The sequence below is a fragment of the Neopelma chrysocephalum genome, unplaced genomic scaffold (assembly GCF_003984885.1).
Source record: "Neopelma chrysocephalum unplaced genomic scaffold, ASM398488v2 Primary Assembly neopelma1_63, whole genome shotgun sequence".
Classification (NCBI taxonomy): domain Eukaryota; kingdom Metazoa; phylum Chordata; class Aves; order Passeriformes; family Pipridae; genus Neopelma; species Neopelma chrysocephalum.
This window is the reverse complement of record NW_020897720.1, coordinates 10,896,664-10,914,083: the sequence shown is the minus strand read 5'-3', so window position 1 is coordinate 10,914,083 and position 17,420 is coordinate 10,896,664. Positions and strand designations below refer to the sequence as shown.

Genomic DNA, 17,420 nt, shown 5'->3' with positions numbered 1-17,420 from the left:
GGTGGAGGAGATGGAGGAGTGGGAACAGGATGAGGTGTCATTGCAGAGAGAGGGACAGAGCAAACGGTTTGTTCCTGTAATTGCAATAGCAGCTGCACCCACCACTGCACCCTGGTGACCCTGCACTCACCAGCATGGTGCCAGGCTGCCCATGGCATGGGACCACCACCTTTCCACACCCTTGCAAGAGGACATGGAGAATCAGGAGTTAAAACAGGCAGGGGGAGGCAAAGACAATGGAGCTGGTGCCACATAGGAAAGGGATAAGACTGGATGGGCCACCTGCCTGAAGAGCTGGGCTGGGGAAGGTGGAGCCATTTCTGTGTGCAGACTCCAGCATGGTCACCATGCCAGGGGCTGGCTCCTCCACACTCATCATCCTCCCTCAGTGGGCTTTGGCTGCCTTTGACATCCAATTTTGTCATTGCCACAGGGAGACCAGCAGTGGGATCCTGCTCTGGCAGGGGATGGGGTGATGGCAACCCAGCATGGGCATCACTATTGTCTGCAAGGGGTGAGCCTGGGGAGGAACAGAGTCCTGGGGGGATGAAATGTGCATCTCCCAAATTCACCTGCAGTGTTGGGTTGCCTGCAGGTAGGACAAGGGGCCAGGACAGAGGGAAGATGCTTTGCCGCCCGCCCAGAGAGGCTGCGGGTGCCATTGACAGGATGAAATTCCAACTGATACCCTAATCTGGCGCCTGCCTGTTTGCACAGCAGGGTAAAAGTCCAGGGAGCCGTGGGCTGTGCCCTTGGGTCCCTGCCACCCGTGTGTGCACAGGGAGCCGGCGCTGGCGGGAAGAGGCAATAAATGCGCCCACACACCCAGTCACCCCTTCCCCCTACACACACACACGCCCCTTGACCGGGTGACGAAATGCATCTGCTGCGTCCCCACTCCCATGTCCTCCCCTGCCGCCCTGCATCTGCCGTTTGGGCAGGGATGGGCAAACCCTGCAGGGTCCCCGCTGTGCCAGGAAAGGGGCCGGTGGACACCATGTGCCCATCAGCTTTGAAACCTTTGATTCCAACCTCCTGGACATGTGTCACCCTGACGGTTGCACCCCTGGCAGGTGACTGACACCTGGTTTCAGCACCTGCAGCAGCTGCCTCCTGAGTCATACGTCCCCACATGGAGCCTGGTCCTTATGGGGACAGCCTGCCCTCATGGCCAGAGGATCCTGGGAGATGTCCCCAGCAAGCCCCTGCAGTTTCTTCCTCTTCCTTCCTCTGCGCTTTTCGTCAGCTCCTGCTGCCCAGCTTCACTCCTCCTTAGAGGAATCTTGAAATCATCATCAAAATAAGGCCACACGCAGCAGGTGGCCGAGCACACCACCGTCCCACAGCATGGCACACTTCCCAGCAGTGACTAACCAGAGCACCACTGCTGCTGTCGCCTTCCTCCTGTCTGCGCCGCAGATCTGGGCACAGTCCCATCTTGCTGTCAGCCACCTTCTCGCTTCTTCCCGGGTGGCTGCCCCTCAGATGTGGGTGGGCTGCCCAGGCAGGGTAGGCAAGGGTGTTTCCCCAGCCTATGTTCCACCCTCTCCTTGCCCACCAGGCAGTGCCAGTGTCTGTCAGTTCTGCAGCACGACAGAGAGACAAGTCTTTGCTTTCCCTGCTGTGTCTGTGCTTCGGCCCAGGAGAAGGGAAAGGTTTACTTGATGTCCCAGGGGTGGCTCAGAGGTGGGGTGGGAGGAAGCAACGCTTGCTAGAAAATGCTTGCAAGCCCCGTTTGTGCTCCCTAGTGCCAGCTCCTTGAAGATCAGGGCATGCGAACAGCTGTGCAGTACCCTTGTACTCCTCCTGAGCTCTCCTGGGGTTTTGGGGGTCCCTGGACTGCACTGCTCTTTCTGGTTCCTACTGCCTCTGGTGGGTGCTGTTCCATGGAGTGGGCTTCTTGCCAGCTCCAGGGCAACGCAAGACTTGAGCCAGCCATGTAATGAGACCCTGGAGCACCCCAGGTGCCTGGGGTGGGACCTCTACTCCCTGGTGGTCCCAGGCAATGGAGAGCTGATGGTGCTCTCAGAGTAGCACCAGACAAACCAGAAAAGGGAGCTCCAGATACAGAGCATCCCAGCAGCAGCAGTGTCATCATGGACATTTCAGGGCAGCATCAGCCCTGGATGTCTCTGCTGGCAAATACTGCCCTGGACACAAGAAGATGAGGGCTTGAAGTCCACCCAGGAATGCTGGGTTGTTTGTACAGAGTTCAGTCCATGCTGGTGACACAGGACTGAGACAGTTGTAATAAGGTGACATTAGTCTCTCCTCTCCCATGTCACAGAGATGGTCATGGGATGCTTCTCTTTAGGTGGATCCCAAGGGAAAAAATCAAAGGGCTGATTCAGATTGCACTGGCACGAAAGGCAAATAAAGCATCCCTGCCCTGCATGAAGGGTGAGGCAGGGACAGTGCCTGATGCAGCCCCTGGGTGTCAGCCTGGCCAGCTCCAAGCTCTGCATTCCCAGCCAGTATCCCGGGAGAGGGAGAATTGATGGGTGAGTCCACGGCAGGTAAAACCTGCCTGGGTGAATTCCCAAAGACCTTTTCATTTTTGAGGAAGCTGTGAGTGTGTAAAAAGAGATGTTTGTTAGGTTGTGTAGTTTGTTCTTTCCTCCTTTCCCAATGGGAAATATCGGTAAATATTAGCTCTGAAAGACCCACTGTGCAAATGCTGAGCCACTTCATCATGTTGGATTCTGCAGAAATGTGTCTTTATGCTCAAGATCCGTTTCCTTTCAGAGAAAATTTTCAGAAGTGCTTAGAGGGCTCCAGGAGCACAACTCCCATTCAATGTGATGGAGATTTGCTCTTACATCAGGCAGGCTGGGTCCACTCAGTCCCAGCTCTGTTGTTGTCCTCCTCATCCCCAGTGCTGCCCACTCAGCCTTAAACCTGAGCAAAGCAGCTGGGGAGAGGTCTGGGGCATTTTGGAGCCCATAGGGCATTTGCAAGGAAAAGGGACATACACTGCCTGATGAACTGGGCAGGGAGGAAGTGATGGACAAGTGAAGGAAACAGGCACCACTGTGGGTCCTGAGCTCTGCTGGTCCCACACTGGCCCTGGGGCATGCAGAGTTGTCCCTCCTTCCAGCCATGCAGGAGACATTTCCCACCAGGAAAGTGGGAGAAGAAGGCACAGACCAGCTCTCTGCTACCTCATAGGGAATTTGACAGAACTTGACGGGGAAAAGCCCACATCTCCCTGGGCTTTGGTGCTGCAGTATCCCACTGCTGACTCATCTGGACCCTGGAGATGTGGCCTGTGCTCCAGCATTGGGCCCACAGTATGCTGGGGTCAGTCACTCACCCTGGGGACTGCCCAAGGATTGCTCTTGCCCCCAGCATGGTGGGATGTGCTGGTCCTACCCAAAGGCTGTGGAGCATCCCTCCTCCCTTCTCCCGGGGCCAGGGACTGGGCTCAAGCACCATGGGAAGAAGGCAATTCTGACCTGCTCAGGCTCCAGCTGTGTCCTGCCATAGGAAAATCAGCTCAGAGCTGGACAGGAAGGTGCTGTGAGCTTCTGGCATCTGCACTCGTGCTGCTGCCACCGCTGCTTGGGGCACGTGGGGTGCTCAGTGGCAGAGTGCCTGCAAAGTCAGGTCCGTCCCTAGGGACACCTGATGCATTCGTGGCATGAGCGAGGCAGCAGCCGTTCCCCCTTGCTGCCCAGGTCGGGGGCTGAGGTCCCAGAGCCCCCCTTTCCCCGCCAGGGGTGCGTTTGACAGACAGACCTCCCTCCTCCCTCCCTGCTCCGCACGCAGCCATCCTCCACTCGAGGCAAACCTTTCCTCCAGCCTCGCTCCTGCCGTTCCCCAGCTCCCCCCGGTAGCAGAGGGACACCCTCCGTGCCGGCCGTCGCTTCCCCTCTCCCCCTCGGCCCTCCCCAGCGCCAGAGAGAGCGAGACGAAAAGTGTCGGAGCGGGGAGCGCATAGCAACAGGGTCTGGCATGAAGCAGGTTCGGCAGCAGCATCTCCGGAAGGTGAGAGCCGGGAGCGGGGGTGCCCCGGGGATAGGAGCCGGGGAGCAGGGGTTACCCCCGGGGGGTGAGAGCCAGGAGCGGGGGTACCCCTGGACTGGGAGCAGGGAGCAAGGATACCCCCGGGCTGGGAGCGGGGAGAGGGGGAGGCATGTCTGTCGCCCTGCATCCTGTCCTCGGGAGCCTTCGTGGGCAGCCGACAGGGATTAGTCGGATATTAGGGGATAGTGTCCGTGCGCGGGGACAAAGCGGGACTGTGGGCAGAGGGATGGGGCGTTTCGTGCCCACTGCTCCTGCCCTCGCCCTCCCGTGCCAGCAGGTGCTGCCGGCGGTGGGTGACTCATGTTGTGTCTGGACAGACGCCGGGGGTGGCACCGGGGGCAGAGCTGGCTCCCCGCAGCCTGGCACCCCGGGGACACTGCTCCCACCAGCCCCCGGGCTCGGAGCGGGCGTGAGGGGTAAGGGATGAGGAGTCCCACACAGGGAGCTGGGCAGTGACTTTCCCACCTGCAGCTTGGATTGCCTCCTCATCCTCCCCCGCAGGATTTAAAGGGGGCTGGGTGGTGAGGGGCCAGCTGAACACTGAACTCTGGGTTCAGGGCAGAGCTGACAGAGCTACAAATCCTTTTTCCATCCTGCTGGAAACCCTTTTTAAGCTCAGCTGTCAGGCTTTCCCATCCCAGGCTCCCCTCTGCTACCACTTTGCTCTTACAGCCTCTCTGAGTTACCATTTTCCCCCACTTTGGGGACTTTCTCGTGCCTGTCCCCCTTGGGGACATGGTGGAGCAGGGTGGCAGAGGGTGTCAGCCACAGCTTCACCATAGGAATGCACTGCTGCTGCCAGTGGGTCAGCACTTCCTGGAGCATCCCAGGCAGTGACCCAGGGCTGGGAGCCACTTTGGCTCTGCTCTCTGCCAATCCATGCCCATTAACCACAGGGCAGGGTGACTCCAACCTGTGCCAGCATCCTGATGAATGAAAACCCAGGAGAGTTTCATCACTGCCAGGAAATTCCTAGGATATTGAAACATGACGTAAAAAAGCCAGCAGTGGCCTGGTGACAGCCAGCAGCTCTTTGCTGTTTCTCCACTGTTTGGAGGCATTGTCTGGCTCTTCTCTCTCCTCCTCTTTCCTACAAATTGCTTTTTCAGATGTCTTTGTGACTGCAAGATCCACTAAAAGTTGTCTTTGTCCCTTCCGATGGTTTTCTGAGTTACTTGATGCTGGTGATCCTGTTTAGCATTTATTCAGGAATTCATTTAATCCCATGGCAATCAGCTGGGATGGAAAGCAGATGTCTCTGGAGTCATTTTCTCCATTCCCAGTGCTGCTCAGAGCCCTCCATCCACCATTACCCAAAACCACTTGCTGAGCTCCAGAGGGAAAACCTGGTGCTCACAGCCACCTTGGGACCAACGCTGGCATTGGGCTTGCCTGGAGCTGGCGGTGGCTGATGGAGAGATGTGCCCATTCCAACTGCAGCACCCACCCAGGACCCTGAGAGCCTCCTCTCCCTCTCATTATGATCCACTTCCCATAGGCGAGTCAGGAGTTTTAAGCTTTCTCACCAGACATGTTTTAGATATATGAAAATGCCTCTTTAATGGAAAAGATCTTTCCCAGGCTCTAAGGACTTCAGGTTGGCTTTTGCATAACGGTATTTCCAGAAGAGCTGAGTGGATGTTTTAATTTGATTATTTGCTTTGGAGGGTTATTTGGTAGAAATGGGCTAAAGCCCATGGGAGCCAGTGGTGGGAGCCATGGTTTGGGCTGTCCCTCCTCATATCCACAGAGCATCCTCCTCCTGCCTGAGCCACTGCCCTCCTCTGCCTGCCACAAACTGCCTCAAAACTTCCCCAGGGTTTTTGAATGAAAGACCATAAGCGTTTGTATCCATGTGTACCCTCTGAACTTTGGACATCACTGTAATGAGTTTGCTTCAGCCTCAGCCATCTCCAGCCCCCAAAGCCCCCTGTGCTGACTCCACCATGTCTTGGGAGATGCCATGGGCTGGGGGCACCCATGGTCAGTGCAGCCCTTCAAGGGGCTCTCCCACACCACAGCGATGCTTTATTTACTTCACTTTCTAAGTGATATTACATTTGAATTAATTTTTATGCTGTTCTGTTGGTTTTTTTCTCTCGGAGATTAACAAGCAATTCGAGGTAATCTGAAGTGACTCACACTTTAGAGACTCGCTGTGCTCAGATCCGCAGGGGAGAAATCTGGCACCGGGTGGCATTTCTCCCAATCAAAGGCTGTGATCCATGCACAAAACACTGGCAAAATAACCCCACAATGCCAGCTTGAGCAGAGACAAAATACGATGAAAAAGTAACTTTGATCTGGCTGGTTTTTTCATGGATGCAGCTGAGTTTTGGACTGGTTTAAGTAAATTGGTTTACAGAAAATAATTAGCACAGGGATTGTCTTACGGACGTGAGCTCTTATCTTGGCAGAGATTAAAGTGCTTTTTTTCTTTTCTTGGTGACCTTTGATTTGCTGACTTCTTTGGGAACATCTTTTGGTGAATAATGAAAAGTGATGCTGTGTTCAAAGAGGCCGTGGTTGCCAAGGGAGCTGTTGGTCCCCGTCTGTTTATAACCGCGAGACGGGAGCCCGGTTTGAAGGATGGCAGTTGACGGTGGAAAGCACTAGAGCAATATTGTAGCACTGGAGCACTTCAGCTGCTGCTGAAAAAGAAAATTCCTGTTATGACAGAGGCTGAAAGGGAGCAATAATCCTTAAAAAAGGATCTGGAATCGAGCCGGTGTGTGAGATTTCCAGCAGTCTGAAGTAGGGAGGTGTGCTTTTCTCTGCTATTTGGGACAAAGATGGGCTAGAATCCTTAAATACTGTGCTTTGCAATTCATTTTAAGCCAGGCAAGTAGGCCAGTTTTTCTGTGATTTCTATGGAAAGGCTGAGATTTGGGGCGTTTTTGAGCATTCTGGTCATGGAGCAGCCTTTTTGTGTGTTTTCCAGCAGCATTCCTGGCCTGTGCCTCCCGAACATCCCCGGTGGGGACCACACTGTCACTGTCTTCAGGGTCTACCTGATGCTTGAGCAGTCTCTGCATTCTGCTGTGGGGTATCAAATTTAAACTGCAGAGCTCCAGCTAAAGATATTATAAGGGGGACAGTTATCACAGAGACACAGGTGACAGATTACATCCTACGGCCCTTGAAAAGGGGACTGAGATGGAGACTGGGCCATTTACAGATTGGAAAAGGTCCAGTTTGTTCCTTTCTCTTTTTGTTGTTGCTTCTGTGTTGATTTCTGTGCTGTATCTGATGGATGGGCACGGCATGTAATCAGCTCTTGCAGCTCTACCTGTGCCCTCTCGTAGGTGTTTAGGATTCAGACAGAGATGCAGGAGTCAGGCAGAGGATTTAATGATCTCCCAGCATCCCTGCTTGCTGGTTTTCTGTGATGCAAACCTGGAAAACAAAAGCTCCCCTGAGGCAATGTGATGGACAGGGAAGCATTTTGGGGGGAAAGACCCAACTGTGATGGTCCCCACTGAGCAGGGGCATTTGAATAAAGGTTTTATCTGCTGAAACTTTTGGGAAGGTGTTGCGGAGCAGCCTGTCCATCCCCTGCAAGCAGAGACAGCTGCAGGTCGTGCCTGCTGTGCGTGCTGGGCTAATTAGCAGGCACGGCCATGGCTTGGAGATGTTGCAAAGCCAGAGAGCTGTGTTGAACCGCTGCAGGAGGGCTGCCAGGTAGCAACAGTTTTATAGCAACAGTATTATATTTAGGCCATATTTTGACTTTTCAGCCCGTGTTTCTGAAACTTTTTCTTCTGGTCCTTGCCTTGTGATGGTGGCATCCAGTGGGGATGGGCTTTTCATGGAGGGGTTTGGTGTTATGGCTTTGCTGGGGCTGTGTGTTTCAGGTTGGCTTTGGGAAGAGTTTGCCCTGGCTTGTCCTGTCCCTCAGGGGGTTTTCACACCAGGTGGGGACGGGGGTGAGTTCACCTCTGTGTTTGGTGCCTTTGGGCTGCAAGCAACACGTCTGCAGTGCCGGTGGCTGGGGGTGTGGGGTGCACCCTGGGAAGGGTGGGAGCTGGAAGCCCTCACCATCGACAGCACGGCTCAGTGTCTCCATGGGAACTGGCAGCAAGAGCATCCTCCAGTCCAGTCCAGCCAGAGAGGAGGAGGAGGAGAGCAGAGAAGGTGGCTGCCACCTTCCTGGAGGCTGTGGCAGGGCGGCACTGAGCTCTGCTCAGGGGAATTGGGGTCTGCTGCAGGCTTTGAGCACATGTGCATGCTGGTGCAGGGAACCCACAACTCCTTCTGGTTGATCCCTCCAAATCCAGACTCCTCTCCCTCAACCACTTCCCATAGACTTGTTCCCTAGGACTGTGAAGAGGGACATGGAGAGAGCTGCTTTTTTCTTTGGAGAGCCAAAGAAGAAGAGAAGGTTCCCAAATGGGTTTTTCCTGCCCTGGTCCTGGTGCCTTGTCAGCAGGGACCCCAGAATCTTCTTGTGCTTCAATATGAATGTGATGTACTCCCATGCCAGGGCACAGCAACATGTGGTGCCACAGGGACAGGATCCTCATCCCACCCCTTTTTTGCTGCCTGGTCTTGCTGAGGGGATATCTGTGATGGGATCTCACCCAGCAGCTGCTGGCTTAGGCTTTCAGCTCTGGAGGGATGGGAGCCAGCAGGGATGCCTTCCCCCCTCTCCCAAGATCAGGAGATTGGGGAAATTCAGACCAAACATCTCACTACAGGCCTGACATACACCCACACACAAACAGCAAGGAGTCCTCACAGTGCATCACCCCAGCCTAAATGGATTGCAGGACTCACACCTCCCTCTTGCAGAGCTGACAGTGGGAAGGAAGGGAATGGGTTAATTCCCTGCCTGTGCTGCATTGATCCAGGGCATATTAGGAAAGCTGGAAGGAGGTCTCTCAGCAGGGACAAGTGAGAGCATCACAAAATCCCCACAGTGTTTTGCCAGTTGGAAAAGTGTGAAAAATATATGGAGCATTTAATAGCAGCCTGAGTGCCTGGCATGGCAGTGGCACATGGGGATGGAGTGTCACACTCCCTGGCACACCACAGTGTTCTGCTGTCCTCATGCCCATGTTCTGCAGGATATCCGGAAAGTTTATTGTGGCCCCTTAAAAGTATGTCTTTGGAACCTGGAATTGCAAGATAGATCCTGATGAGGCTTCCCAGGGTGAACCAGGACCATCCTGCCTTTCCCAGGGAAGCTCTGGTCACATGGGATTGCATTTATCCCCTTTCCTTGCTCAGTGGCAGAGCAGGACATTGCCTGGGGTGGTGACCAGAGAGTTGCTGTAATGGGGTGTCCCCAAGGGACGAGTGTCAGTGCTGCGACTTGGGGTTACAAATTCACACAGGAGTTCTTGGCACTCCTTCCCACTCTCCCATTCTTCATTCTCTGTTTTTATTCCCTCCTTGACTCCTGTCTGCCTTCTCCCATACCCCATTCCTTCGCTCAGCCGGTGACACCAGATCTCCTGGTAAGCCCCAGCAGCCAGGATGGGGACCTGGGCTCCGAGTGCCCAGAAGACAGAGGGAACTGGACGGGGCGGCTGGATTTCCTCCTCTCCTGCATCGGATACTGCGTTGGCCTTGGAAACGTCTGGAGGTTCCCTTACAGGGCTTACACCAATGGAGGAGGTACTTGAGCATCCTTTGGAGTAGCTGGTTTCCCCATCACTGAGCTGGGCTGGTGGGACATGTCCCTAAAGAGGTGTCCCTTCCCCTTCTTGGGGCTGGGAAGTAGCACTAGTCATTGTTATGAGGTGAAGCCTCCTCCTGCCCCCCGTGCTAGTTTAGGGCATTAACCACCTGTACCCCTGTGCGGGAAAGGATGTGCCAACCCATCTCTGTATTCCCGGACCCGGAGAAATCCCCAGCTCAGTGCTGAACTGAACACTACCTGACCATCTCTCCTGGTGTCCAACAGTTTCTTGGCCTGGTGTCCTTCAGGACTCAGCAGGGTCAGCAAATTCTTCCCAGCTATGGAAGGAGGGAGCTTTTTGCAAGGCAAGAGTCCGGGGTGATGGTGCAAAGTGCTGGTTCAGAATTGCTTGTTTCACACAATAATAACGGGAGAATGCCACGGTGTTTGAGAAAAGAAAGTTGGGAGCAGGGGGGAAGCATGACACAGGTGAATCACAGCCCTTTTCTCCTGCACTGACAGTGAGCTGTCGCTCCTCATTGTCTTCCACATTTTGGTGTAGATCCCTCAGGACCACAGATATTGAATGAACTTCATTCCCTGTCACAGATGGGCTTTAGGTGTTTGCTCTGTATTGCTTTCAGGAGTTTTTTCCTTGCTTCTTGCAGGAGCTTTCTTGGTTCCTTACTTCATCATGCTGGCCATCTGTGGGATCCCCATCTTCTTCATGGAACTGTCACTTGGCCAGTTCTCCAGCCTGGGGCCACTTGCAGTCTGGAAGATAAGCCCTCTCTTTAAAGGTGCGTGAGGAAAGTCCAGAGCCACTGCAAGGCCTCTGCAAGACCTGATTGATGAGAACATGGACCAGCAGCAGCATTCTGTGACCCTCAAAGCTCTTGTTAGCATCAAAAGTTAAATCCTAGGAGAAAGTGGAGCAGGCTGGACTTTTTGGTTAGCTGTTTTAATAGCTGCAAGGTATCTATAAGATCTGTCAGTCTTTGAGGGTTCTGGATGGCATGATCATTTTAGAAATAGTAGAAATAGTATGAAAATTATTAACCCAGAGCATGAAAGCTAAGCAATGACTGTTAAAGACAAAGAGGAGAATAAAGCATTTAAAAAAAAAAAGTCAAATCAAATCTTTTTATTCTCAACATTACACTGGAGTAAAGTTGTCTGGATGAGGCAATAGATCATCAATACAGAGAAAGCATGTCCAGAGGGTAAAATGGCAATAAAAGGCTCCCTCACCAGGTGAACCTCTGACTGGTTGAACATTTGGCTGCTGAGATGCAGTGTCTGACCCTGGGTTTGGATGTGCTCTGCTCCAGAGAGATGGCTCACTCCTTCTTTACCCTCTCCTTCCTCCAGGCATTGGCATGGGCACGATCCTCATCGTCTCCTTGGTGGCCATTTACTACAATATGATCATTGCTTATGTTCTCTTCTACCTCTTTGCATCCCTCACAAGTGACTTGCCCTGGCAGCACTGTGGCAACTGGTGGAACACCGACCTGTGCCTGGACCACCACGTCATCAAGGGGGGGAACACCACCTTCCCTGTCAACATCACCAACACTGTCAGCCCCAGCGAGGAGTATTGGAGGTAAGGAGAACATGGGGATGTGCTTGGCATCCAGCAAGGGAAAGGATGGGGGTAGGATGAGGGGTGAGGGGTCTGTGCTCCATAAATCACGGCATGGTGGGCACTCATGGCTGGTGTTGTAGGAGCAGTGATGGGCTCTTGTGCTCAGCTGTGGGTGATATCTCAGTTTAGCCACTGGGATGACATGTTCTAGTGCTGCTTTTCTGGCCTGGTGATCTGTTAGACTGAAATGAATCCCATGCCTGGAATGGCTAGGAATTTGCTCTCAAGATACCAGGCATCCCCTCTAGCCTCACACCAACTGTTCCCATTTCCTTGGCAAATAGCTGCCAGTGCCTGGGATTGCTGACAAGGTTATTTTTTGCAGCAGAGGCATTTCCAGGGTCAGAGAGGGCCTCTGGAAGAAGGTAGAGGGTGCTAATGGCTGCTCACTAGTGGTTCTCCTTTCTCTCTAGTCGGTATGTCCTGCACATCCAAGGGAGCTCAGGGATCGGGGATCCCGGGAGGATCCGCTGGAACCTGTGTCTGTGCCTGCTCCTTTCTTGGACTATCGTCTATCTGTGCATCCTTAAGGGAGTCAAATCCTCTGGCAAGGTAAGGGCTGGATGGCCTCTTTTGGGGGGATTTACAGCAATGCTCACCAGTGCCTGCAACTCTGCACGTCTGGGAAAGTGAGACCCACAAACAGTATCTGCTGGACACAGGACATTCCCGGGATGCCTTCCACACCTGGAGACCGGCAGGACTGACACACCAGCCCTGCTGCAGCCCAAGGACCCCAGCACTGCAGGGTGGCACAAAGTCCCACCCAGGGGACGGGGCAGGGGGCAGTGCTCACACTGTGCTCTCGCTCCCAGCTCTCCCAGCTGGCTCTGCTCTCCCACAGGTCGTGTACTTTACTGCCACCTTCCCGTACCTCATCCTGGTGATGCTGCTCATTCGTGGTGTGACCCTGGAGGGGGCCTGGAAGGGGATACGGTTTTACCTCACGCCCCAGTTTGATCACTTGCTGTCTTCCAAGGTGAGCAGGACATTGTGCAGTTTGTTCAAGACATGGAAATGAACCTTCTCCTGCCACCTCCAGTGTGCAACAGAGGCAGTTCCCTTACTCAGGTGTCTTTTCTGACCACTCCCTGACCTAAAATCCTCTCTCTTGGTTGCTCCAAGATCAAAAGTCTTTGCCCCACACCTTTTCTTGACCGCTGTTCCCATGAGGCCCATCCCCATGCCTGTGATTCTGGCTCTGCACAGAGGGGACAATGTGGTCACAGCCTCCCCTAGGTACCAGGACCATGGGCAGGATCATCCCAGCCCCAGTGATGGGCTGGGTGTGGCAGTGGGTTCCCATGGTGGATTTGGCTGTTCTGTTGTTCTCAAGAAATCTCAGCAGGTGGATCAGGGGTCAGCAGGGGTGGCCACCAAGAGACCATCCAGTTTTACAAGGGCATTTAATGCCACACTGGGCTGACTCTAAAACACTCCTGTTAGCCCTTTAACTAGCCAGCTGATCCACTGTGAGTGGTGAGTGTGTTAACTAGGAAAGACAAACATGTGCATGCCTGGGGTGCTGGGGAAGATGTGCCCAGGGGTTTGGGGAAGCAGATTCTCAATGCCATCTTCCTTGTGAGGAGGTTTCCAAACCCCTGATCTCCTCAGAACTGCTTCCTTCCCCCAGGTGTGGATCGAGGCAGCCCTGCAGATTTTCTACTCCCTTGGGGTGGGCTTTGGGGGCCTCCTCACCTTCGCCTCGTACAACACCTTCCATCAGAATATCTACAGGTGGGAGCCAGCTGCTGTCTCGTAAAAATGGTGGGTTGGGGGGAGCCATGAAAACCTCAGACAGCGGGTTCAAAGCCAGCAGAAGTACATGGTGCAACACACAGTCATCCAGCACTGCTCCTTGCAGGAGCACCGTGGCAATACCTGGCAGCTTGCACAGGCCTGAGAGGAACAGAGGCATCTGTGGGAGAAAATTCTCCTAAGCACCAATGCAGAGCACCCTGTTCCAAAGTTTTGGGCTGTGGGTGCTGAAGTCTGAGGATAACTGAGGTTGGAGTTGTTTATGGTTCACCAATGGAGAGGGGTGTTGGACATTTGGTCTGATCCCCTCCACAGGGGAAAGCAAGCTTGGGAGGAACCCACAAAATTACCTATGTCCTTTTGACCCTGGAAAGCACATGCCAAGAGAGGTCCTGGGGGAGAGTCACGCTGGGTCACCTTACTGTGGCTCCTGGGGCTGGCAATGCCTTCATGCACTAGTGTGGGGTGAGAAGGAGAGAGCATGTACAGAGCATCTTATCTCTCCTCTGTAGGGACACCTTCATAGTGACCCTGGGTAATGCCATCACCAGCATCCTGGCAGGGTTTGCCATCTTCTCTGTTTTGGGATACATGTCCCAGGAGCTTGGGGTCCCTGTTAACCAGGTGGCAAAAGCAGGTGAGGCCAAACGAAGACCCTTTCCCCTTCCCCCTCTGCCTGGGTGTGCTGAGGAGTGTCCCTTCAGGACTGAAGGCACCTGAGAAGGTCCTAGTATGAGGGATGAGGATGTATGCTCAGCTGGCCAGGGGGAGGGAAGGGGGGAGACGGGTTCTTGTGGTGTAAAGGTTGAGCACCAAGTGATGCCTAAGGAAGGTCTGAGCAAGGAGCAGGCTGGTTCTCCTGCACCCCTCCACCCCCTGCTGCAGGACCCCTCCTGCCCATCATGCAAGAGTCCTGGCAGGTCCCTGCCGTGGTGCTGCTCTGCTGAGCTCTCCTCTTCTCCATCCCCCCATGTCCAGCCCCTTCACCCCCTTCTCACCTGCTGTCCTTTTCCTCCCCTAGGTCCTGGTCTGGCTTTTGTGGTGTACCCACAGGCCATGACAATGCTCCCCCTTTCTCCATTCTGGTCATTCCTGTTCTTCTTCATGCTGTTAACCTTGGGCCTGGACAGCCAGGTAAGGAGAGAGCCCACTGAGCCAACTGTGGAGCTCAGGCACCCTGAGGGCTCAGGGGACCCTCTCCTCCTGTGCAAGCAGTTTGCATTCATGGAGACCATCGTTACGGCAGTGACAGATGAATTTCCCTACTACCTGCGGCCAAAGAAAGCCTCGTTCTCGGCTGTCATCTGCATTGCCCTCTTCCTGATGGGGCTCATCCTCACAACAGAGGTAAGGGTGTGGGCATGGATCCACTGTGGGGACCAACTAGGGCTTCATTTTAGGGAGAACTTCGATCACGGCCATGTTTGCAGACACGAGTATTCACATCAGCTATCAAGGTGAAAGAGAAACAATGAGCCCGGGCTTGCAGAAGGTGTGAGTCCAAGGGGACTGACACAGTGTTATTCTCATCCCTACAACAACCCCATAAGAAGTGTGGTGTCTCTTGATGTCTCTGCTGTCTTCCCCAGGATCCACAAAAGTGGGAGGAGCTGGGTGGGGGTTTATTGGGATGATGGTCCTGGAGATGCTGGCCATTGTGCTTTGTCTCTGCAGGGTGGGATGTACTGGCTGGTCCTACTGGATGATTACAGCGCTGGCTTTGGTCTCATGGTGGTGGTGATCACTACCTGCCTCGTGGTGACACGTGTCTATGGTAAGGGGCTTGTCCCCACAGGGGCACAGGGAAGGATGGGCTGTCTGTATGGAGAGAGGGATTTAGAGGCAGCAGTAGGGAAACCAACAGACTCACAATGGACCATGAAACATCTCTGCTCCCACCCTTGTTTCTTCTCAGCCGTCACTGGATTCACCTTCCAAAGATCCGTGGGGTGCTGAGACTAGTCCCACGGACAGTACCAGCTGGGATCCCCTCCTCCATCTCCCAGCTGGGAGGGGAGACTACCGAGGAGGATGCAAACCACTGCTTTTGATCAGTGCAGCACAGCCTGGTACAGGCACTGGGCTCTGGGGGAGGGCTGACAGTTTCTGAGTCTTTCTCCTTCTCCTTCCTCCAGGCATAAAGAGGTTCTGCCGAGATATCCACATGATGCTGGGCTTCAAACCAGGGCCCTACTTCAGAGCCTGCTGGATGGTCCTATCCCCAGCAACAATGATGGTAACTGCTCAGCTTGAGGTGCTGGAGAGCCACAGTGGTGCCAGTATCCCTGGGTGACCTCCCAGTGTGACAAGTTGCTCTGCTGGCATCTCCTGCCCCAGGGACCATCCCAGGTTCTGCTGGGAGGTGTCCATAATGTCCAAGCCTTTCTTTTTGACCACGAGACCTTCAGAGGGCTCTGGGATGACCTCACTTTCTTCCCATCCCACAGGCTCTGCTGGTGTATAACATTGTCAAGTACCAGCCCTCTGAGTACGGCAGCTACCGCTTCCCCACCTGGGCCGAGGTCTTGGGCATCCTCATGGGAGTCCTCTCCTGCCTGATGATTCCCTTGAGCATGGTGGTGGCTCTGCTCCGAGAAGAAGGGACCCTATGGGAGGTAGGAGGGGCCTGGCATTGCACCCCAGAAGTGTGCAGGGGTGAGCACGAGCCCCTGCCAAGCCTGTACCTTCCGGAAGTTTCTGTATTCTCTCTGCTGGAGGGGTGTGTTCCCCATCTCTCCTTCCTGCCCACGGGGTGTGAGAGATGGCTGGCACATGCCAAGGCCTTGCCAGCAGTGCTGCTCACCATGATGCCAGGCAGGTAGTGAGCAGCCCTGTGTGCATTCCCACTCCAAAGCAAGCCTGCTGTGCCCTGAGGGGAAGCACATTGTCCCAAATGTGGGGCAGGCATGGGCACCTGGGACTTTGCACCTCTTTGGCAGGAGAGAAGGCAGAGCAAGGCAGGCAGCTGCCAGACTGTGCAGGCAGCCCAGATGGGATCCCTGCACTGAAAGGCTTCTCCCAGGAGCAGGTTACGGAGCTGCTGGCTGCTTACAGCTTTCCCAGCCCTTCACTGCTCTCCCCAGGCTGTCACAAGGAAAGGAGCAGAGCTTGCTGCCCTCCCCAGGCAGCAATTGCCTGCTGTCTGTAACCTGGCTTGACACAGCCGTGGGCACCGTGGCATGGTCAGGAGCCCCCTTGGCCAAGGCCAACCCCTTGTCTGGGTGACTAACCCCACAGCACAGGGCTGTAGCCCTACAACAGCCCCTCTCTCCTGCAAGCCCTCACCACCAGCACCCACAGACAACAACACCCCCACAGCAAGGCACTTAGGCAGAGCTGCCTTCCCAAAAAGCTTCAGGACAAGCATTTGGCCCCATCCCATGCTCATGGGGAGCTCTTCCAGTCCCTGGGGGCTAGCAGAGCACCCTGTCCCCCTGGGAGGTGTGGGTGTGCTGGCTGTGGGGGCGGAGGCAGTGCTGGTGCAAGATGCCCGTGCTCCCTCTGCCTGTTCCCTGCAGCGAGTCCAGCAGGCCAGTCGGCCCACCATGGACTGGGGCCCGTCGCTGGAGGAGAACCGGACGGGCATGTACGTGGCCAGCCTGGCGGGCAGCCAGTCCCCCAAACCGCTGATGGTCCACATGAGGAAATACGGGGGCATCACCAGCTACGAGAACACGGCCATCGAAGTGGACCGGGAGATGGAGGAGGAGGACGAGGAGGAGTCCATGATGTGAGGGGACCTCCCCCCACCCCCAATTTGCACGGGTTGCACTGCAGCACTTCAGGACGGCTTGGGGGGTCTTTTGGGCAGCAGTCGGGAGCTGTCGACCCTGTCAGGTTCCTCACCACCACCCTGGCCCTGCCACGATAGAGCTGCTGCCCATCCTGGTGCCCCTGATGTGTTTCTGTTCAGTGTGACAAACTGTGTGCTGAGTCCATCCGTTCATGTGACAGTGTCTGGTTGAAGTGTCAGGGCTGCCCCGCTCCCACCCTCAGTCCCAGCCCTGCCCCCACCCGTGTAGGGGTGTCCAGGGTGCAGGAATGTCCAGGCTGCAGTAGGTGGGGAGGTGGAAGAGGTTGAGGAGGTCCTCTGCGTTGGTCTGTTCTGTGTTTGTGTGTATTTGACTCCAGTAACCCATAAACACATGTGAGAGAGGCTGTAACATCCTCCATGCCCTGAGGACAACGTGCACCAGTGTGCTCTGATCACATGGAGGTATTCCAGCAAATAACCAGCACTAATCAGTGTCCTCCTAAAGAAATTTGACCTAATAAATGAGCAGTTAAAAGCAATTAAAAAAAAAAAAAAAAAGCTTTATAAACAAACCAACTCGGGCCTTTCCAGGCTTGGAGATCCCCAAGGAC

The 17,420-nt window shown here is 54.6% G+C and overlaps 1 protein-coding gene across 1 annotated transcript; it reads left to right on the top strand.

Moving 5' to 3' along the window:
• The first annotated feature begins 3,651 nt into the window (after nt 1-3,651).
• SLC6A7 (solute carrier family 6 member 7) lies at nt 3,652-16,789 on the top strand. Its single transcript, XM_027682857.1, has 14 exons — nt 3,652-3,987; nt 9,465-9,645; nt 10,318-10,449; nt 11,021-11,255; nt 11,711-11,849; nt 12,142-12,276; nt 12,931-13,034; nt 13,568-13,692; nt 14,077-14,189; nt 14,271-14,402; nt 14,730-14,829; nt 15,191-15,291; nt 15,503-15,670; nt 16,574-16,789. Exons 1-14 carry the CDS (start codon nt 3,955-3,957, stop codon nt 16,787-16,789), a joined length of 1,914 nt encoding a protein of 637 aa, XP_027538658.1. The 5' UTR covers nt 3,652-3,954.
• The last annotated feature ends 631 nt before the right edge of the window (nt 16,790-17,420 follow it).